Source organism: Branchiostoma floridae, chromosome 19 (assembly GCF_000003815.2).
Source record: "Branchiostoma floridae strain S238N-H82 chromosome 19, Bfl_VNyyK, whole genome shotgun sequence".
In the NCBI taxonomy this organism is placed as follows: Eukaryota; Metazoa; Chordata; class Leptocardii; order Amphioxiformes; family Branchiostomatidae; genus Branchiostoma; species Branchiostoma floridae.
In genome coordinates, this window is record NC_049997.1 from 11,269,387 (window position 1) to 11,293,175 (window position 23,789).

The window sequence follows — 23,789 nt, forward strand, 5'->3', positions numbered from 1 at the left end:
CACAGTATATTTCCTGGGCTGTGCTGAGACTGCTCTACACAGAGATTTTACCCGGAGTCCACCACCCAATCTTTCCCAACACCTTTGCAATGACCAAGTGTAACCAAGGCCGAGTGTTCTTACTTGGTGGGCGCAGGTTGTAGTCTTCACGAAACACGTAACGACGCATGGGGGAGGGAGACATTCGTTAGTACGGCACTCGTTAGTGGTGACTAACGAAGGGAGGCGTACATGTATGTGTGAGAGATGCAGACAGGTGTGCGTAGATGCATGAAGCATGCAGACTTGGTAACATGCATGCAGTAAGCAGATGTGCTGGGCATTCACAATGTTATAGCTGCATTGCACACTGCACAATACACATTGCACTATATTGCACCACTGTCCAACTACACCACACTACATTACACTACACTATCAAACAACATTGATCTACATTATACAATTGAACCACCAAACTACACTATATAATGGTGCATAATATATACTACACACTACAATTAACTGTATGTCATACTATATACAACACCACACTACATGCCATGCTGGTTTACACACACACACACACTACACTACTACATTGCACACAGCTACAAACTACATGTATGCTGTACTACACGCTATGCTACACTCCAAATTGTACCTTGGGTCCCTTGTTATATTCATGTACACCACTTATCAAATAATTGCCTTTTATCGTGTACCATACCATAAATGAAACTTTACAGAAGTGAGGAGTTTCATCAGTTATCCCGAGAAGGCACCACATGTGTCATTATACTTACCTATAACAGCATGTAGCTCGTTTGACGATCCTCACAATAAAGCTTTTTAGTTTGTCTTAACTCTTGCAGATTTATAAGGTTAACATAGTTACACTTTTATAGTAAGTTTACATGTATATAACACATTCCCTTTTTTTGTCTACCAAAGGCCCCATTTTGACATATGTTTGGTAAGAAGTCATGCAATTTCATTTCATTTTCATTTCCGTCTTATTTCATTTTCATTTTATTTTCAAATTTGTCACTTTTAGACTTTCAATCTTTTTACTTCCATTTTTCATTTTTCATTTCATTCTGTTCCATTCCATAGTTTGCTCCAAGCCTACCTGTGCCAGGTGAGAGAGCGCTGCTCTCAGGTGACCTGTCTCTGGTCTCCTCCATCTCCTGATAAGCCATCAGGTGAGACCACAGGGCAGACTTCCCCTAAAAACACATAGAACAGTACAGTTATTTCAAGTTCTGCAGTTTGAACTAATCATGATAGGTGGCACTGCTGCATGGTCAGTTTTAGTTAGGAGATTGTTTACCTCCTGGCCAAAAAAGGAAAGGTGGACACATACATTTCTATTGGTACTATACAAAATAGTTTCAATGACTGAAAACTTTTGGAGATAACCGTTGAGCAATACCTCTACTTCAAATGCAAAGATTCTCATGCTTAAAACATAACATACTTTTATAAGTTATAACAGTGCTTCTAGTTCTGTTTCTTACTTCTACTGAGGAACCAGACACAAAAGTCAATGATATTGTTCATCTATGTGTCCCTTGATACGGTTATTCTTAAGTCTTAAAAATTATGGAATGTTAGAAAAGTGAACCCTTCAAGAGCTGCACTTTGGCATAATACCACTAGAGGGCATTACAAACAGTTGACCACCTGTTTGGTCTGCAGCCCGTGGCTCCAGATCCTCTCCAGCAGGTCGCACAGACTGGCGATCAGCGTGTTCTCCTCCATCGCACGTAACGACGTCTCACCGTGTCCGAGCTCCACCGCCTCCGAACCCATCTTCTCTACAAGCATCCTCTTTGTCTGACAATTAAGTCCAAAAAATGTCAATTTCAACCAGTTTACTCACAGTCAAACTGACCTCAACATTGACCTCCACTCCATCTTTAACATTTTTGGTTTGACCTTGGAATGCTTAGGACTGCAAAATCAAAGAGGTTTTATCTGATGAAATCTCCTTGGTGTAATGGACACAGATTTATGACCCTTTGGTTTTCTTGTGATGTATGTTGTCCACTGGTGTCTCTGACTGAATGTAACACGTTTTGTTTTTGTTTTGTTTTACATGTATGGTGGGCCCCCTTGGAAATCAAATCTCAAGAGTTGTAGGGGCTACCGACCTGTTTTAAGATGAATAAATAAATAAATAAAACAGTAGACAGGGGGTCACTACAGACAGGATTCTTCAAGGTGCCACCACAAAGGTACCAAAGTGACCGGGCAGAAGAGGTGGTCACTTGTACAGGTTGGACAGTGATTGTGGAAACATTAAGGCAGCAACCTTCCACATTCCCATCAACCCAAAGGGAAAAACATGTCCCCATGGACAAAAAAGAGATTGTCAAAAAATGTGATGCTTTGAAAAGTCCAGCCAAGAAACATTGACATTGTGTGGCATAGGAGTCTAAGACTACACTTATTTGAACAGTCATCATTGACAATAACAACTTGCCTATCGCTTATAAGCTACTGACAATGAAAGAATGGATAAATTAATGGATGATGCACTTAAAAGATGGTCTACAAATAACTTAAAGGCTACCTTGACTTTACACTCCTTGAGAAGCCCCTCCACAAATTTCCAGTTGGTCTGAGCGATGACGGCAGGTGACATGTCCGACAGTTTGGGCTGTCTCAGCAACTTACTGCGAGCCTCTTGGATGTATTTCTAGACAGGAAAATGATAATATTTGTATTATTGTTATAAAGTCATTGTATATTACATGTTTTAAGCTCTACAAGTCGTAGATCACAATTGCCATGATATCGATTCTACAATTATCTTCAATCCATTTTTGTTCAAAGTACATGTGTCTATTGTCCCATGCTGGAAGACCTGATGTGTTCATCGGTGAGTTTGATGCAACCCTAAAGCCTGTATTTTGAGCTTTAGGATATATTATACACATATGATTAAAACTAGAGGTTATAGAACCAAGACAAGTCATTATCTATTCTGGACCAGTTTTGATATAATTGAAGCTCACATTAGAATGTCATTCAGGTCTGGAAAAGATTGTACTTATAGCAGTGTGTTCCATCTATCAAGAGTTGATTTTCCAATTATTTTCCCACGTCATCGTAAGAATTCTGATAATAAAATATATTATAAGAGCTATACACTTGACCTTACAACGTAAAATTTCATTTAAAAAGATTTTCAAATTCCATGCAGTTTAATCTGAGGATGACAGTCAAAGATTACTGAAAACAAAAGATATCAAATCTATTCAAGGTCACATGGGAAATACAAGTATCTTCAGGAAAACCCTCAGACATGCTATGACCCTGCATCCACTGGAATGCAAATGATACAAATATAATCTTCTAGGGATACCTGTTCATGCATGCACATGTATAGTGCTTTGCTATTGAAGCCGATACTTAAAAGATGACATCCTTCATCATCTTAAAGGTTACTGCCAAATAGTCATAACTACTCTAAGAACATCCTCCTGTATCCTACTATAGATCAGTACTATCTCTATTGATGGAAAAAGAAAAAAGAAAGTAAGAATATGAAAAAACAGTGATGAGGTAAAGCAATACCCAGATGACTTCCCAGAGTTCGGCCAAGTTGTCATCCATCCTATCCCACCTGAGGAACTGTGGTGAGAGACCCAGGCCGTAGGAAAAAAGGGGGGTGGAGAGACTAGATAAGTTTATTGTGCACTTGAGCCAGGTGTCACTACGCGTGTCATCAAAAATGGGAAGGGGTCTTATGTGACTGTTAAGATACAAAATTAAGGCCTTTGGCAATGGTTTTTTATTTGCCTTGCTCAGACTTTGAATGTAAGAAAAATATTTACAGAAAAAAATAGAGACAAAACATTAAAAAAAAACTTACTGCTAGGAGAGGGGCAATGCATATAGGGTTGTAAAAAAATGTCCTCAGATAGATAGATAGAAGGAATGACAGGAGGAAGTGTATCGTCAGGATTTGCAACTTTGTTAGAAAAATAATGGCAGTATGCATGGAAAAAAACTTCCTCTACTTAAGCTGATGTTTAAAATGAAACTAGCAAGACTATGCTGATACAAAACTCAAAAGTAAGCCAGTACAATAAATAACTGAGGAAGAAAATGTGCATAATTGTGAATTGAATAAAATACCAAAAATACTTACATTCAAACCCATACCATGTCAAAAGCATTATTCATACAATACATGTGGTTTCATAATGATTACAAGCTGAAAGGAAAAGCTACAGAAACACAAAATGTCTTTCTCAGTCTTGTAAACATTGATGCTTTGACTATAAGTCAGTTCACCAAATAAACTGCACAAGTGCAGTGAGGTGCATTGTGGATAATACTGAATGTATATCAGAGTTGAAGGCCCTTGGCATGTAAACGTAAATAAAACATGTCAGGGACATGGCCAAACAAGTTTTTACAACTGTTTACAACTTAAAGGAGCATTCCACTCCAGAAGGGGTGGTATCTTCCAATTATTATAGATAATGTGTCAATGAATACATAACCAGCCGAATTTTGTGGAATTCACCTTGGGATGAATTGCACGATGTGTGTCTTGTAAAACAATATGACACTCGATAAACCCATGTGGACCCTACCCATGCATTCCCTATATGCATATTAGACACTTTGTTTATCGTGCATATTTTTGGAATAAATGAGGATCGCTAAGCACACCGAGAAGGCAAATTGCTTATAAGATAGCAAAGAACACATAACAAAATGAGATTTCTTTGAGCGATCCTGAAATTTAAGTTTTGTAACCTTACCTAAAAGCTTTGCATTGTATTCAGCAATTCAATGATTAGAGGGTACTTGGGGAGTTTAGTAGAGGACTGAATGCTTTTGAGGCACGTGGAGCAACTGGGTATTTTATCGTACAATGTGAAGTAGTATGCATTTCTTACTTCCTAAAATTAATATCTATCGGAAAATAACACTCCCGTGTGGAGTGGAATGCCCCTTTAAGGGCCGTCACCTCTGACCTCATGCTTTTCAAACTGCAGCAGTACATACTATTAGCATGCTAATCTTGAAGTTTTCTCCCCAAAGCCCTCCTGACTTCCCTGTAAGGGCTTAACTGAGACATTTTACCTCTCGTTGATCTGTGCTCATGGCCAGGTGCTGGGAGTGTTGGGTCATCCTCTCCTTACGTCTCCACTGCTGCCGCATGTTTCTCCTGGTATATCTACAGGAGCAGACAAACAGGATACCGTGTCTTCATCAACAAGTAGTCAATTTTGTCCTCGGTTACATGTATACTTGACAACATTATGACATTTACACCACAATTCCAAAGGAAGATGATGACAGAACAAGTCAAATCTGATAAGCTGAACTACCAAAGAAGTCATATCATCAGATTCAATTTTTTTATCAAAATGTCTGTGAATCTAAGAATTATGAGAGCTAGATGTTATGTCGGTTGTATTTCTGCGTAATATACAATTTATACGTCAGGAAAGTGATTGCAAGCTGGCATGTACTTATTCTGCTTGTACTTTTGTTTTTTAGAGATCACATTTAGAGTAAATTTAAAAATAGGTCCTAAGTTATTTTATATAATTCATGTCAATTTGGATTATCAATTTTTTGGCTGGACAATTGGCTGGAAAATGGAATACCACTCCAAAACATTCGCAGCATCCTGATTACGATTGACAGGGAGTTCAATCTCCGACAAAATCAACTATTCTACCAGATTGCAATATCTATCATAACATGTACGTCGTGATTGTCCATTTTTTGTGCATGTACATGTATGTCTGTAGTAAGACAGATATTTGTATTTGAGAGTCAACAAGGTAAGCAGAGGTGCAAGACAGATGACCGAGCACACATATCCAAAGAGAACACATACATGTACACACACATACACACACATATAGCAGAAAGCATACAGATGCAAGCCACTCACAGACAGAAGAAGCATACTGGGTAATTGTGTACATGTTGCAAATTGTTCAGATATCATTTTGACAATTCAAATTGCACCACTCTAGATTTGAAATTGCATAATTTCATAGTCGATGATTATTGTAAAACAAACATTTGAATCATGCATAAATTTCATTGTATGTTGATTTTCAACTATTATGACACAATTTGGAAACTTTTTGACACCATCAAACTTTAATGTACCTGCTAAACAACAGGAAATCCAAAATGAAAAACTTCAACACATACATCAAGTTTTTAAATACAAACTGTAGTTTAAAGACGCTTCTTCAAAATTTTAAGTCAAAGTCACAAGCATTATGGTTTACTGGACTAGTACACTACTCTACGGGGTGGGCAGGTTGGTGTGGGAGGGGAGACGTGTGTGACAAACCTGTAGTCATCCCACTCGATTTCGTCAGCATGTGGACTGAGAAAGAAGCTGGAATAAGCATCTTGCAACGCACTGGAAGAAACGTGTACACCATGTGTTGAACCTAGGCCACCCAAAGATATGCAGAGTTTGTACATGTGTACAGCGAGCCTTCAAATTTTTTCAAGGATTATCAAAATTTTGAACTTCTAAGAGCTCATTGTTAAACATTGTATATTTTTGTACTGGTTTGAAGTCTTAACTTTTAACTTGCAATTTATGGAATAATTATTTTCATTCTGGCTGCTATGAAATTAAGAACATACAGTGTAGTACCTACGATTGTGACAAATCTTAAAGAATTTTTTCAAGCTCTTTAACTGAATTAGATGGATTTCAACATCATCATCATCATCATCATGGATATAGAAAATCAATATTTTTCAATTGTGCTTTTCCAATAACATATCTCGTACATTGTAAATAAGTGGCCACTGATTTTTGGCTTCTCCATGTACAAACCCTGCATTGTAATGTAAGAATGAAAGAAAAGAAATTAATAAAGTTTAAAAGAAATGTGTCTAAAAAAAGGAAAAGAAAGAAATGACAGAATAAAGAGGCTACTTGCAAAGTAAACAACAGAAACAAACGCTGCTAGTAAGGCCCAAAGCACACTACAGGCTGATTGGATGAGAGGCAATGCATGTATGTAGGTACTTGTTGTAATGTATTTCAGTTATTTAAACATCTAATCAATATTACATTTGTTTTGTAGAGCTGTCATTATGTTACATTCAAGCATAGTAAAGTTTTTTTGTACATTGTATAGAAATGTCAATGATTTAGAAAACCAAGACTTTGTTTCAAATTGTAAGTGTAAACTGTATAATTGCACATGGACACAATGGAAAAAGCAAGCAGGAATGATTATATAGTCATATTATAGATAAGCATGATATCAATCATTATGGTATTAGCCGCACTATAGGAACTACAGAATCAGTGTGGAAGCTTGAATGAAGTATTCTGTATCATATTTTACTGCATTCATGTAGTTTGCCAGGAATTTAGATCAAATTTGCAAGAAAATTTTGAGCATCTAGCTGAAGCAAAAACTGCTTGCAAGTTCCCAAACAGCCATATAGTCAAATCTCATAATTTCAAGTAGTCTAAAACTGCCACATAAAAAAAAAACAAGGTTATTGAGGCCTAGACCATCTTGAATTAAGAATATCTGAACTGTACATACTCTGATGATTACTACTGCATTACACACAGTCAACAAGTTTGTCTGTATTTGATTATAGCTGATGAATTTGGATTTGCCTGAGAGATGTGCATATTTTCTGCCTGAAAATTTACCCTTATCACCTTGGACATGGTTTGGTGAACTGTGACCAAATCCCAAAATCTTTATTTCATGCTAGCCAAGCAGATTCTTTGGACTACTGGTGTAAATTTTCCTGCTGTTTTATAGGGGAACTAGGTCTTTTTATCAAATCAACTTTTTTGAAGAAGAAATCATGATCATTGGGTAGTGATGGAATTATGAGACTAACTTGATGTTGGGGAGGGGGGTGTTAGAATTCCTACCTGTTATTGCCCGATTCGTAGCACATAACGTCAGCTTGAAGTTCAGGGAAGAAGCCGGGATCGTGTCTGCCCTGTCCGATCTTCATACTGAGGAGGTGGGGGTGCACGGCCATGTGGTCCACTTTGTTCCACTTCTCCGTGATGGCTCGTTCTGTAAGGCAACCACAACTTCTGTAAAATCCATTATACATTTCAGTACAAAAATATGTAACGAGAACTAAAAGGCTGACAAAAATAAAGGATCCAGGCAATGAGAAACAATAATTTTATCACTGAAAAAAAAAAAATTAACAAACACAGATCACAGTACATCCCCATAACAAAAGCTGGAATTATGTGTAAGGGCACAATTTCTGCATTTTCACAATCTGATACGAAGAAAACTACTGTAACAATCTCTGGCAACATGCTCGACGCACAAGCTTAGGGTCTTCAAATATTGCTGGATACAATTGCTGTAAATTTGATTACTGTGCTGGTATTTATGCTAAGTACTAATCAATGTTGTACACAAAACTAAAGTAAGTAAATGCTACAATCACAGAAACAGTATAGATTTAACAATAAACAGAAGGAGTCTATATGAATTCCAACAATGCAGTACAAGTTGATGAAAAATATAATTATGAAATTGAAGAGAAAGTGCACTCAGATTTTGAATGTGAGATATGGTAAAAAGATTTATGACAGACATACCAACCATAAACATTATTCTAGTACTAGGTCCTAGTACATACATGCAGTATATTCAGTAGACTTCAGATGTCAAAAGTGGAAATAGAAAAGATCTGGGGAAACTCTGCAATTTAAAAAGGAGTCAAACTTCACACTGGTAAAAGCTTGCCTTAGACTGACAAGAACTTACCCGAGTCTGCAAGTGTTTTCCAGGTGCAAAGGCAGCCAATGAAAACAAGAGCGGGTCCATGTTTAGTACACCTTATTTCCACAAGTACACCACAAACTACTTATTGATAACAAGCATTCCATATTATAAAAAGAGCTATTATATAATACAACAATTTTCCAACAATAGTTGCTATGCATTAGTACTAGTAGGAAATTCAATTAGAGTTAGTACAAATATTTTTGTCAAATTACTATAATTGTACATGTGCATCTGTTTGTCAAACATTAGAAGAAACTGACATAAACACACATCTTCATTTTGAAAAACAAGAGAATCATGGGCCAAATAGAAAGTCAAAGTGTTAAGATGTTGTATTAGATTCACATAGCAGTTTTGAACATATCAAGCATCCTAGTATGGTTGCTAAACTGGACCTGTTGGATGCTAGATAATATAGAAAACAAAAGAAGACAACAAAGGTAATATTGAGTTTAGTGGGCACTTAGGAAAGTTAATGGTGATGCAAAGTCACTCTCCTACTCTATGGCTGATGCTTCCACTTTTGTGGGCGTGGCCTCTAACCAGCTGTCAATCAGTGTCAGTCAGTCTAACTGGCTGGTTTCAGGCCACGCTGACAATTAATGGAAACCTCAGCCTGATTTGGTACAGCCTCCTCAAGGTACATTGTTTATGCCATGTCGAGGTTATGCATTAACCTGGGTACCATCCGGAAAGTAGTTCGCTCCGGCGTTCATTATATACTAATAGATATACAGTCGCTTCTAGCTCTGACATTCATCATACACTATATACAGTCGCTTCTCTGTGTTTCCGTCTGGGAACGTGGACCATCTTAACGTCTGGAATCGTCCAAATTTTGGACACATGCGCTGATTGGTCCCCACATATGAGCAAATTATGGAATGGGTTCAAGCGATCATTCGAACAGGCGCTCCAACACCGGACAAACCCTCCGTCCGCTTGCGGGCCTGTTGTCATCGAACAAGCGCTCTAGAACCTATTCCTTGACTCGCTCATTAATTGCCGTTAGCACCAAACGGTTTGAATGTGCATGTCTCCAGACGGATAACAGAAGCGAACATAGCAGCTATCCGGATGGTACCCAGGCTAGTTATGCATAGGAAAATGTGTAAAGGTAAAGAATGACACTGCTGGAAAAGAGTTTAAGCTGGCTGTGAAAGGAAAAAAAGATTAAGTAGCTGAGTGAAATTTGCCCTTCAGTAAGAATGATCTACAGGCAGGTGAAAGAAGCGGTTACCTTGTATCTCCACCATGATGGATCTGTCCGGGTTGGACATTCTGATGTGGGAGTTTCTGGATGACTTGATGTTCTCGATTTTGGCGTCAAAAATCTTCAAGTTGTCATCGATAGGCTCCCAGTTTGCCATAATCTGAGGAAAAAATGCAAGGACACTATAAGCTAGTTCACGTTTAAACAGTGTATACACAACTAGGTGTAACTAATGTGTAATATGTCCACACTGAAGGCCCCTAACTTGAAATTGTAAACAGTTTATGCCTTAGGGGCCTTCAACTTAGACATATTACCCATAGAGTGTCTTGCAGTTTAATTCATGATCTTTTGTTCCAAAGCAAACTTTAAGTAAAAGTAAAATTGGCTAATACAATTCTTTGGTAAACACAATTATTATTCTACATTTCTACCAATTACAACAAAGGTTTTGATCATCAAAGACAGTGTTCAACTGTCAAAATGTAAGTTTTTTTTCAGTTAAAGATGATTCTTCTTTTCAAAGATTCTAAAATCAGGGCGGTTTGGAGCAAACTTTTGTTTACTTGCCTTGTTGTCCACAAGGGTTGCAAACATCTGTGTCTCAATGAAAGGCGACAAAAAAGGCAAGTAGATGTCCGGTTGGTCCGACAAGAACGCTGCTTTGTCGAAGTTCGTCATCTGCTCCCTGTTACTAAACCACGACTCCAGGTCACCGTTTGGTTGGATGACGAACGACTCGTAACCAAGCAACAAGGATGCTATTCTGTGCAAGAAGATTTCTCGTAACGCAGCGTTCAGTTTCATGTCTTCAAGATCGTGATCGACCTTCGGTTTCTTGTCAAATGCAGCGATCTCCGGGAGAGATTTCGCGATGTCGCTGATCGTGTGACTCACGCCCATCCGCTGAGCGATGGCGGTGATTTTCGCGATGGCTTCGCTGCTTTCTAGAATGTCGCGTTTACTGAGGGTTGTGGTGTGGGCGGGGCTTCCGGTGCGACCATCGTCGCTGAGATGGCAGCCGGAGTCGCTACGACTGGGCGGGTTCATCCCCGGTTCCAGAGGCACGTTGCTGCGGACCAGGATCTCCGAGATTTCTTGGAGGACGTCCAGTTTCTTGGGAAACTGTGGGAGGTCCTCGGGCAGCTCCACTGTGTGGTTGTCAATGTCCACAAAACAGAGAGAGGCCTGCAGAGGGAAAACAAAACCTTCAGCGTTATCAGGCTGCCTCGTGGCTGATTGGCATCTTTAAGAATGATTCACTAGACTAATTTTCAGTTAAAAACAAAATTGTTCACACCCTAATGCTATACAAATTACACTTTCAAGGAGTATGAATAATTGTTGTTAGCAGTAGATGCAAAGGCTAGGATGATGGTAGAATCTAACATTTCTAATGTTAGCAGTTTGGATGGAAGGATTATAAGAGAATAAAAACTGACTCAGATTAATGGATGGGTGAATGACTGGATGAATGCACATGCATAGACGGATAAATGCATGGATAGAATGAATGAATGGAGGGATGGATAGATGGATGACTGATGATGACCGAGTGCAATGAATTGCCATGTTGATCCCACCTCGTGAGGCAACTGTAGCTGGGACCTGTCGTCCCTGCCGCTGTGGTGCAGGCCCATGATGTAGGGAATGAGTGAATGAATGAACAGATAAAGGAAGGATTGACCCACCTCGTGAGGCAACTGTAGCTGGGACCTGTCGTCCCTGCCGCTGTGGTGCAGACCCATGATGTAGGGGACGGGTGCGTCCAGGAAGTGCAGCAGGGATGCGGGCAGGATGGGGACGTACACGTGCTGCCACGTGAACGGGAACAGCAGCACGCTCAGACTCTCCGCTAGCAGCATCAAGCGATGGTAGTCTGACAATAGAAACGATAACATGTTGATTCTTGCATTCAAAACACTTGTTGTGACCTAACAATAGAATATTGGTTCTTATATTTAGACATAAGACATAGACTAATGTTTCAATATCAAAGCTTCCAATTGAATTATGTTTCAACTCCTAATTTTTACATGATATTGATTTATATATGGCCAACTGAATGGGAAGCAATACATAACATCATATCAAATCCATAACCAAATCCAAAACCATAATGATAGTTCATAACTTTCTAGAATCCAAATGATCCTTTTTAATCAAACCTACATGTACTTTGAAATGCCAAGAAGTCAACAGAAGCTAGTTACCTGGTTTGATAAAATTAATATATATCTAAAAGTCAAGTTAGACATTTTAATCCTGGTTTCATAATTTTATTTGTAAACACTGTTTTAAAGAAAGGAATGGCTAGGAAATATTGGGAAACTCCTAATTGGGAAATTTCTACCTTGTGAATACAGCAGTATATGTTTTTCCAAGAGAGCACAGGTCCACAGCTGTAGTACACTGTCCACCCCAAGGAGCATGAACATCTCTCGTATGTGGAAGTCGAACAGCGGCAGCTCGCTAGCACTGGGGCGGTGACACGTGATGGAGCCCTTTGCGCCGTTGAACTGTAAACTCCTACCCGGCGGCGGCAGCGGGACTTCGTACAAAACGTTGTAAACGTAGCTTTCTACGGGGAGCGGGGGTTGGGATTTGGACGATATTGCTTCATACAACTGGGCCAGGAATCTTTTACAAGCTTGGATGAAAGGCAGTGGTGTTATAAGGCATATACTCTTGGTGACGTACAAAGTGTCGGAGGTTATGTCGTAAGTTCTGGGCACGTATCTCTCGTTCTCGTCCCCGATTTCGGGCGGGGTGCGGTCCATGAGGGGAAAGACGGTGCGAGACTGGCGGTTACTGAGTTCGGCCTGGTGCATGGCGAAGAGGGTCTGCATGGCTTCACAGATCTGTTTGTCCACGACTTTCTCGTAGAAAGTGAAGGAGGTTCCATACGTGCGGCTGCCGTCCTCCCGCGTGATGATGAAGGAGTGGAAGCGGGTTTCCCGTCTCTCGTTCTCCGTACGGAATGACAAACCCTTCGGAAGGCAGAGCTGTGGAACAAACAGAATACAGTTATCAACTGTGCATTGCTATCTGCAAATGTTAAGGTCAGGTGTCAAGGAAAGACGCATCCATGTAATGATATATGCAATTCATCACAATGAACTTTCATTCAATTTTGGATCACTGGCAAGAGTTTAACTTCAAGCATGGTAAAGTTTCCCGTCTCTTGTCTTGGTACGGAATGACAAACCCTTGGAAAGGCAGAGCTGTCGAACAAACAGAATAAATTATCCGAAAATAATTTCATCAGGTTGGTAGATCATAGGATATAAAAGTTTTCTTTCACACTCAGCCACATTTGGGATTGTGTTCTCGCTGCAAAAGTGCCATCTAGTATCTACACCAGCTACATAAAGCGGCAAAAAGCAGAACTCAGTTAGAGGCTCTAAGGAAAATGGTTGTGTAAAAGAAAACTTCTATATTCAAACAGAACACAGTTACGTGCATTGCTACCTGCAAATGTTATAAGTGGCAAGCAAAGATGCATCTCTGTACATGTAATTCATCACATGAACTTTTAGTTTTATCCAATTTTGGATCACTGGCAAGAGTTTAACTTCAAGCATGGCAAATTCTCAACAAACTTTTCTATTGTAGCATCTTAGAATTTTCATATTCCTAATTTCTTTCTCAAAATTCTGAATATCTCACCATGCCAACAGCACTCTCATCAAAGGGGTTCCACACAACGTTGTCGGGGTAATGTGCCAGGACCTTGGAGTTGTACGACCTTTCCAGGGGGGTCAGCTGAAGGTTGTGGGCTGTCGGGAGAAACAACAAGACGTTACTTTGAGAAACACCTTTAAATGGACTACTCATGGACAGGTAGAATTTAGCAAATGTAGCATGCAATGTACATGTTACAATCATATCACCTAGTTCATAGTTTGAGATGTTCATGTGTAGTCTGATGCTTTGTGGGTAACATGTCAAAGTTGAAGAACTGTTTACGAGTTAGGGGCCTTCACCTAGTAGAAGCTGTCAACCAGCTTATTCAAGTTCAAAGTGTAAATATCACCCACCCATCAATAAAAGTAACTAACTACCAAGTAAATATATTTGCCTCCTTTGCAGACTTCTAGCAATGCTAGATTCTATTTGGTGCTCTGATTCAAAGATTTTTATAAGAGAATGTTATTTAATGCTGGAAGAGGTAGTTTGTGCACTGGTCAGTAAGAAGTCTGCTTAGGAGGCTACTACAAAATGCCCTTAGGCCACACCAGGCTGAATTGAATTCTGGGGTTACAAATTCACCTGTCTGATCTCCTTCTTCATTTCTCCCTGATTTGAAAAAAAAATATGATAATGATAATGATTAAGCCATAGACCATCAACTCCAAGTTGTTTATTTTTTGTTTTGGTGACAACATTTGAGGGGAGTCCTTGTTGCATTGCAGTTGTTGAAAGTTTTCTGGAAATATCTTTTAGGAATTAACATTTTTAAATTTTGTACACCAAAGTCCTGACAATTACATGTAGATATTACAATGACTGGACAATTAGATATGTAAATGCATTTAAATTTGCGGGGATTCAATTTTGCGGTAGAGGGGAAAACAAAAAAAAGGACGTTTTGCAGTGGTTTGCGGTAGCTTACTGCCATGGAAAAATGTTCACGTGGTTTTAAGTTTGCAGTGAAGCGGCCACGACAAAAACCGACACATATTAAAACACCGCAAAAGTTTCTGCATTTACAATATATGACATTTTGTATATAGGTAATTCCCTTTAACACTGATGATATACATGTGCATACTTTACACCACATATGATTGACTGTAATATGTGTAATAGCACTCAACTTAATTGAACAAATACTGCTGAGCCAAGGAAAATATAGATTACTGCAAACCATACAAAAATTCAGCCACAAAATCTAATAAAAATAAGCAAATGTCCTTGGAAAAAAAGTACCTCTAATCAAGAAGACTCCCAGGAGATATTGAAGAAAAACAAATCCTACTGTAATGATCACACTGGCTAGAATCCCTGGCACCAAGTTTTAACAGGCCCATCTATATTGTGGCAATATTGTGCTACCGATATGGTGATACCCTACCATACTTATTGATTTTCCCTACGCTATCGCAACCTTACGTTATAACGTATCCTCGGTACCAAACACGCGCCGGAATCATTAATTACTTCTGCGTGCAGTTGATACGGGCCATAGGTATTGCCTTACATGTGATAAATTGCTATGTACATTACAAAGGATTGGTGCTTCAGACCGCAATCTTTTAGTTGGTTACTTTCCAAGAAAAATATGCATGATTTATGTACATTTGAGTAGGGCTGAGTTACATTGGTATGGTCTACAGGCTGGAATGTAAAATGAATGTTGTATCACTGTGAACAATGGATTCCTTCCTTTATTACTAAATATTTATATGTCTTTTGTTTTCATCTCGTCTGAACATCATTTTCCTTTGAACTATATCATCAAATATTGTACATATATATATAAAATAATAACTATCTATCCTCTAAAACAAGTAAATACAAAAATATTATAAATTGTATTCTCCTCTCTTGTTCTGTCCTTGGTGCTGAACAACATTTCCAATCTATAGAAAGGTTGTTAGTGAGATGGTAGGGACACTTTCAGATAATGGCTTATTAAGAACTAGTCTTACATAGATCACCACAATGCGCATGGATGAACAAAATCCGCCAGAACAACCACCCAGCTAGTAGGAGATGAGTTGACAACAACAGTCGGTCTGCTGTCAAGAAATAACATCTAGGAGAATATGAGTGCCTACATTTGTAGCTTCAGCTGGGGAGGTTCCTTGGATTATCCGATAGGACATAAAATGGAGGTCCCATATTCTAGGACAGGTAATCCTTGAGCTCGTAAAAGAACCCACCATAGTTATTGAAAAGATTAGTAGTCCCAATGAGAGTGGATCAAAACCCACTACATAGTCTGGTCTCAAGGTTGATACCTTGAAAAGGTGGTACTAGTAGTTACCTTTTATGACAATGCGGTAGATTTCAATTAATAGCAAAGGAGATGGGGAATAACAGGTAACAATACAGATATAAAGTGAATATGAGTGAGTTACTGGCATGCTTATCAAATTGAATGTCAAGGAAGTTTGATCCTGAAACTTTGATATGAAAACAACATACTATGGTGTCATCACAGTCTGCCAGTTTGATTACGAATATGATAATATAAAAATATGTCCATGTGAGTTGGCAAATATTTACATAAATAATATTTATCAAATGATGTCACAGCTCAGTGACAGCTGTGGTTACATTTCATGCTCAAAATGGTTTTGCATATGAAATTTCAAACCTGTACACAAAGTAATCATACTAATGGAACATATCCAGCAATTTCCCAACCATTTTTATGATTGATGATATGATATGATATGAGTAGTTATGTTGGCACACAAACAAAATGTAGGGCAACTTGAAAATATGAGAAGAATACAAGAAAACGTCACTAGTATTTATGCAAAAACTTCAAATACACTTTGGTTTATAGAGAAGAAGATCCTTCAACATTAGTTTCCAATAATGGATCAATATATATGTACAGTCCTGCACAGTGGCATGCATAGTCCAATGGTAAGTGAGCAAGAGGATAGTGAGTCTCTCATCCAACTAACTTGCAGGCTACTGAAAGGGTTTCAGTCCTTATAGTTATACCCATCACATTATCCATGATCTTCGGGCGTATCGATGGAAGATCGGCCATATATAAGATCGACAGAGGGTTGCGCGTATTTTTCACCTGAAAACCGTCCGTCACATATAAGCCATACAGTCAAACCTGTCTATAGCGGCCACTCAAGGGACTGGTCAAAATTGGCCACTATAGAGAGGTGGCCACTATAGAGAATATGCTAATTAATTGACCACAAGCAATAAGTTGGTTTTAGTATTGGTTTTAGTACCCACTGATCTTTATTCACATAATACAGTACTGTACATGTACTGCAATGATTTTTACACTATATGTATTAAGAAAACAAAAGCTATAAAAAGTTTTAAATGTTCTACAGTTGATATTGTCTGAAGAGACCGGTATCGTCATATTTCTTTGATCTTTCGTCTTGTATCCTTTGATACTTCGCCGTCTGTATGTTCCCGCTCGCGTGCACATGTCAGATCCGCCCTTATGCTAATGTGGTACTCACAAGAAAAGTCACGTCATTTTAGACTTATCTCTTAATATTAAAATGTAAGAATAAAATCCACCATAGTCTGAAGTTCATATCATTTTGTCTTTGTAACAATTTATTTAGAAATTTTTGTGATGTAAATTAACCTAAGCGATAGTGTACTAGAACGTAACTTTAACACAATTTACCTCCGTAATATTGGTGTCGTCTATTGACCTTATATGACCTCGTTTGTCTGCGGGTATGGGTAGCGCCAGTTTACGAAGTTTTGTTTTGAAAATAAGTCAAAGAGGTTTTAAATCCGGCGTAGGGTGACGATATGGCCGCTGTATATAGCCGAACGCGTGCCGAAACATAGATCAGCGGTCTGCGTGGCCGTAATCGGCAGTGTTTTTGTACCTGCGGGACCGGAAATCGTGTGGCCGTGGCCGCGTTGGACAGGTGGCCACTAAGCCTATTTCTTAATCATTACGAATCCAAGGGACCGACAAAAAGTGGCCACTATGGGCAGGTGGCCGTTATGCAAAGGTGGCCGCTAATACAGGTTTGACTGTACTTTGTACCTTGTACTATTGTTGTGCAATAAAGTTATTATTATAAGCGAGGCCCGGGCGATTGCCGCAGAACCGACGTCCGATCGATTTTTGCTAAATGTGACAGGAGTATTAGGACAGTGGTCCACTATTCATCGTACTTGTCCAAATGGGCTACAGGAATTTTCCTGGTTTCCTTGAAGTAGCGTGCGTAGTCCAACTAGAAGCCATGAGCTCGATTCCGACTGTGTCGCACAACCGACATGCACACTACCAGAAAGGGTTACAGTCCTTAGGACAAAACTGATGTCCACTGTTAATCGTGCTTGTCGAAAAGAGCTAGGGGAATTTCCCCGGTACAATGAACCTATAAATACTGTACATAGCGGCTGTCCTCTCTGTCAGGACCAGTGGAAGACTAGCTCTTCAGTGAGCTAAAACTGGATTCTTTTTTTTTCCCCTTGAAATTGGAGTCTAACTCGTTCAAACCCTCATCTTTCTTTTGCACATGTGATTTTCCCTTCATTTCTGTTTTAATTAGAAACGACCTTTCACATGCCCATGACCTTGTGTGGCTGAGACAGGTCAAAGCAGATGAAACAAGCCGCTATCAGCCATAATGGGAAAGGGGTATAGATCACAATGGCAATCTGCTACTGCAACACCTGCGCATTGTGTGGGATTAGGTAGTAATTGGTAATTTTGCACTTGCACATCGTAACAATACGTGTTACATGATCAAATTAAGGGGCGGAGCAAGCTTGAAGTATTTGAAATGGGGTCTAACATATAGAGTTTTCTGTGGGCGTCTTTTTTTCTTCCAGGGGGGTCTATAATACAATTAGTTACAGTACACAGTCACAGTGGATCCGGAATATATACTAAGCATTTTCGAATATGATTATGTACATTTTGTCCTTTATGTCTGTTAAAATTTATGATCCACATGATTCTAGTATAATATCTAAGTCATCTATATTCTTAAATGTACAAACCTTCCTTATAAATATGTTAGACTCCATTTTTCTTTCAATTCAATTCCTCTTGAAATTTGATCTATCATAAGAGAGAAGAAACATCATTTCACAGACAACCTTTAGCAATTTCTCACCAGACGACTTGTGAAAATATACAATTCTATTGATTTTGCACAGGAAATAGCCCAAGGAGAACAAAGACAGCCTACACACACACACACAAAGATAAACCGGAAACGTTTGAATTTTTCATGAGATACAAATGTGACCTTCCTTACTAACCAACAAGTGGGAAAAAAACTAATATCATTTTGACTGGTCAGATTCTGAGAAGAATATTTTTGAACAGAAATGAAAAAACAAAAGATTTTGAATTTCACCAAGTATGTGAAGGGAAGGTTTTGGCAATGTGTGGCCAATATAATCTAAATGTATTTTAACCTCCATCATGCAAAGGTGAGGCATCAGGGTGCAGTTATGGTAATTTTAAAGCTGTTGGCCCTCTAGTTCTGAAGCATAGCCTATAGTGCAAGGTTTTCTCAATGGCTCAAGAGTTCAATGAGACATCACCATGGCTCAAGCATACTTAATTACCACTTCTCTTTTCAAGAAGGTTAAACAAAGTGTGTTGAATTCTTTACATATAGCACTACCTTGAATAGTCTGGCCAAAACCTACCAATTCTAGCTAATTATAACTTACCGCTATTTGTTATAACTGATGGCTATACATGCACGTAGGTAGGCAGACTTGGCTATATGTCACTTGAACCAATAAATCTTCAAAATGCATTTTGACAGTATGGCCGCTCGCCAAGTGCTGACTCATGCAAAACCTGATCAGATTGGCAAAGGTACAAACTTGACAAAATACAGGACTCAGTGTTTTTAACTTGAGATTTGGTATAGAAAAGCCAAGAAAACAACATACTAGTACATGTATGTACAATACACAAAGTTACATGGTTTCAAAATTTTCATTTTTTTTTGCTGCATATTAGCTCAACAACAAGCTCAACTACTTCGTGTTTGGAAATATATCTGGCATGGAAAAATCAAATCTCCCTGTGCCTGTACTAGTACAAAAACAACCTGACTATTTGCCCAAATGGAGATTGTTTGGGTACATAGATGACTGCCTGCCTGCTACCGTAGGATCTGCTTGGAGACTAGGAGTAGGAAACATATCTGTTAGGACCATATGGCACCAATGCTAAACCCATGATTGCTGTTAGACTGGTGCATAATCGGTGAAATTGGTTGTGGTAGACTGTGATCAACATAAAAATAAATCAATTCTTACAATGTACTGAAAGACAGGAAAATCTGTGACTGGTTGGGTAATTTTTTAAATAATTCAAGCGAAGAAAATATCATAAAACATACAGTTTTCTAAAATACTGTATGTTCTATACAAAAATTGAGAAAATATGCAACACAAAGAAAGCTAACATCAACGTGCAAATGGAACAGTCCTATAACCGTATAAGAGGTGTTTGATTAATTGCTTTCCCTGATGACCTGATCATTTGCATGAGAATAGCACCTATGGGGTCCTGACTGACCTATTGGGGGCTGACTACCCCATGAGTCACCCTTTGTTGGTCACACCACTTTCTCTTTTACATGAGTACACAATCGGCCTGCTGCATAATAGGCAAAACCAATGGATTCTCACTTGTGCATTTATACTAGCACATGTATATGCATTGTGAGTCAGTAGACTAAATTTTGAGTTAGATTTTATCAAAAATTCAGCATATCAAATTCAGCATATCAAAATAAAAACTTATCGTTTTGACGACAAAAAGGTGTGAATAGAGTCTATACAAGCACGATTAAATTTGTAAAGACTTTTCCACAGCATTCTGAAAAAATATAACGTTACATGTTTCAATTGGAAAATAGAGCCTACAAAACTTTTCTTAATCTATTGTTCATACATGAGCTGTGCCTATGACCAGAATAATGTTTTCCGAAGGGAAAAAAAGGGAAAGATTTTCCCAAAAAATTGCAATCTTGCATCCTGACCAAGACTGTAATCAATCAACAGTGGCCCAGGAGAGACCGGTAGTCATACACGAGTCCAATTAAGAAGCAATAGAATGACCCAACATTCATTTTCTAGAGACAATAATGGCTGACTATGATGGAGTAGTATCCTGGGTGTGTTTACATTTGTTATCTGTGACATTTCCATGTTGCAGCAATGTCCAAAATTGTTGTTAATTGTGGTATGGATCTGAAATTTGACATAATATGAATTGCTTTTATTCATGACAAGCTAATGCCAAGAAAAATAACAACCTGTTCCTACAATTTGCACAAAAAATTATCGTAGGGAACACAGAAAAATATATTTTGCTTGCAAGTTGGAAGCTACTAGTAACTTAGAATCAGTACTTGTAACCCTGTTTTGTCATGAGGGCATTCAAGCAACTTTCTTTGCAAGCAATGTATCTTGCTACTAGTACATTAATGAAAATACGGAAGCCAATCAAAAAGTTGCTTAACATACAAGCTGTACTTCGTAAAAGCAAGTGTGTTCTCGTTAGAAGGGAAAAAATCATAGCCCAAAGCTATGGTGTTTACCTGTCAGTGTAACAATGCTTTCATTTCATAAATTGATCCTGGATAATTGAAAGAGACAACAGCTGGAAGAAAATTTTACAAATGGAAATACAAATGTATGACAAAGGCTTGAATACAAACAAAATGTAAACATTAATTTTTTCTGTCTCGTATTGTCATATAGATATAATAAAAACTTGACCTGTTACTTTTTGAAAGCTTTATAGCTTAGAAACTAAACATGCCACACTTTTATTAGGAATAATAACACTTAAATATAAATGATGCTGGTTCAAAATCTGCAAACTACCTGTGATTTTTCAATGGTTTGTAGTAATGTTATCTACATTTGTATGAGAACCCAATTTGATTTAACCTAGAGAAAATGGTATCAAACATATGCAGGTCTTCTTTTATGCCTCCATCTGACATTTTAAAGCGTGGGTTTGGATCTAATCAAGATATGACGTCAATTGTCCTTTGATGTTTCCACACACAAGTGTTGTGGTGCACAGCTGAGTAAAGATTGGGGAAGGTTTAACTTTAAGACAATAATAAAGACTTAAGACTTATATAGAAGACACAGGGAGATTTGCCGGGGAGGACTAAGAGGTCACCAACTTACTATACACGAATGTGCAAAGCACCAGAGTTCAAGCACCAATGAGCAACAACCACATGAGAAGCACCTAGATGGAAATAGTACCTGGAGCTCACGTCTAGCGAAGAAATAGACGTTAAGCAGGGACAACAACAACAACAACAAGACAATAGTGGACTGTATTATATAAATGTAACAGCTGTAGTTATGATTTCATATATCCTTGACATATATGGCATATGTGTAGTCACAAATGTGGTATCAGTCTATCATTGATTGTGCAGCTCTCTTCTGTGGCTGTTACCAAGCATAAAACTTATGAACTAACCAGTGCCATAAAGGTGAATCTGAATGGTAGAGAGCTCATACAGACTGAAGGTTTGAGCAAAGAGATTTCAAGCAATCCACAATAATACATAGCCTGAGTACCATCCTCCGTAGTGACCACTGGTTCAATCCCTTTGCTCATGGTTAACAAGCGAAAGGATTTAGCCAGTGGTCACTAGGGAGGATGGTACTCAGGCTACAATAGACAGTGTATATAAGGCTAATATATATATAATAGTTTTCACTCAAAGCAAATCAAAGTACAGGTTTGCAATAACTTAGCAAAACCTAGTATTTCATACATCAATCACTCAGCTATACTATACTTCTAATGTATTTGCAATGTACACTAACATACATGCATAAAAACAACACTAAACTAATATGTTAAAATCAATATATAAAGTAAACATTATGGTAATGGCAGCTTAGTGACAATGTTTTAAAATATAACCCAAGAAACAGTCGAGAGTACAGTCGAGAAACAAAAACAGACGTGATCAACTTGTATGTACATGTATTATACATTCCTGCACTGACATCACACCAGCTATTATTGTACCAATGTAAACGGAAAGGAAAATATTGATGTTTGAGGTACTAGTTCCATCTCATGACGCGTCCTGTTTATGTTGACATGAAAAGCGAGTACGTATTTCCTGGTTCCTATCCGGAAGAACTTCACAAATTAAAGGATCGAATTTTCCTGCACGTAAGCCAAGAGGAAGTCCATGTCTACGATAGAAACTGGAATGTGTATTGATAACTGCGATGATTCCAGCAATTTAGGTATATGATTGTACTGTTGTGATAATTTTTCACACCTATGAACTGCGAAGTGAAAGCAATTCTAACATGGCTGAAACTACAAATCTAAAAACGAAGAAAACGGGCCCTGTTGCATTGTTTTGTAAATCGGGACTTCGCGACAACTCGTAAATAAACATGGCTACATTCTTTATCAGACCTCAGTTATTTCGTAAGGATGTGTTGTTGACATTCTAGGGGCAAAATCCGAGGACTTCAGACTGTACAACACAGGGACGCTACACCCAAAGAGTCGGTTCATGTTACACATTTTGGCGTGCGTTTTTTCATTGGAGTACAGCCAAAATTACCACAACCGTGATATTCTAGGTAAACACAAGCTCCGAAACTGTGTGACTACATAAACAAGAGACAGAATCTTACGGAAATGGGGATTAAAAAAATCAATAAAGATATTTTCTGCTGTCAGCCTTTGACGATTTTTTAGGCGATGTCTTTTTTTTTAAAGAGCCACATACGTACCTTGTAGTTGGTCCGGTTCCAAGCCTGATGCAACGTCTAAACCGCAAACCACGAAGTAGTCGGCGAACCTGGTCCCTGCTTGACCCGGCTCGCTCATCTTGGACGTTTGGAGGGCGAGCAAGAGTGAGAAATTCGCAGAAAAATTGGGAGCAACAAGCGATATTCGAGTGGACCTATCCCTCCGCCATGATGGACAAGAGGGTGTTCTCGCGATATCAGGCAAAACTCACGAGAGTTTACGGTCTAATCTTAGGCGATTATATTTTACAAAGAATAGGGAACTACTTTCTTTTATATACACAAATACATAAAAAGATATAACATTTAGTCTTAAA

The 23,789-nt window shown here is 38.5% G+C and overlaps 1 protein-coding gene across 8 annotated transcripts in view; it reads right to left on the bottom strand.

Moving 5' to 3' along the window:
* Positions 1-23,673, bottom strand: part of LOC118406634 (DENN domain-containing protein 5B-like) — a 38,690-nt gene extending 15,017 nt beyond the window's left edge. For 4 of the 8 annotated variants that reach the window (XM_035806842.1, XM_035806841.1, XM_035806837.1 and 1 more), the window contains exons 1-15: positions 23,455-23,673; positions 14,269-14,295; positions 13,666-13,775; positions 12,350-13,001; positions 11,688-11,875; positions 10,567-11,184; positions 10,024-10,156; positions 8,763-8,768; positions 7,898-8,048; positions 6,326-6,397; positions 5,089-5,182; positions 2,558-2,683; positions 1,666-1,818; positions 1,112-1,208; positions 124-144 (exon numbers count right to left, since the gene is read on the bottom strand). In XM_035806842.1, coding sequence (XP_035662735.1) covers positions 124-144; positions 1,112-1,208; positions 1,666-1,818; positions 2,558-2,683; positions 5,089-5,182; positions 6,326-6,397; positions 7,898-8,048; positions 8,763-8,768; positions 10,024-10,156; positions 10,567-11,184; positions 11,688-11,875; positions 12,350-13,001; positions 13,666-13,775; positions 14,269-14,295; positions 23,455-23,551 — 2,545 coding nt within the window. In that variant the 5' untranslated portion in view covers positions 23,552-23,673. The remainder of the gene's footprint in view (positions 1-123; positions 145-1,111; positions 1,209-1,665; positions 1,819-2,557; positions 2,684-5,088; positions 5,183-6,325; positions 6,398-7,897; positions 8,049-8,762; positions 8,769-10,023; positions 10,157-10,566; positions 11,185-11,687; positions 11,876-12,349; positions 13,002-13,665; positions 13,776-14,268; positions 14,296-23,454) is intronic. The other 4 variants (XM_035806839.1, XM_035806838.1, XM_035806843.1 and 1 more) reach the window with 4 other exon arrangements.
* Positions 23,674-23,789: the final 116 nt, after the last annotated feature.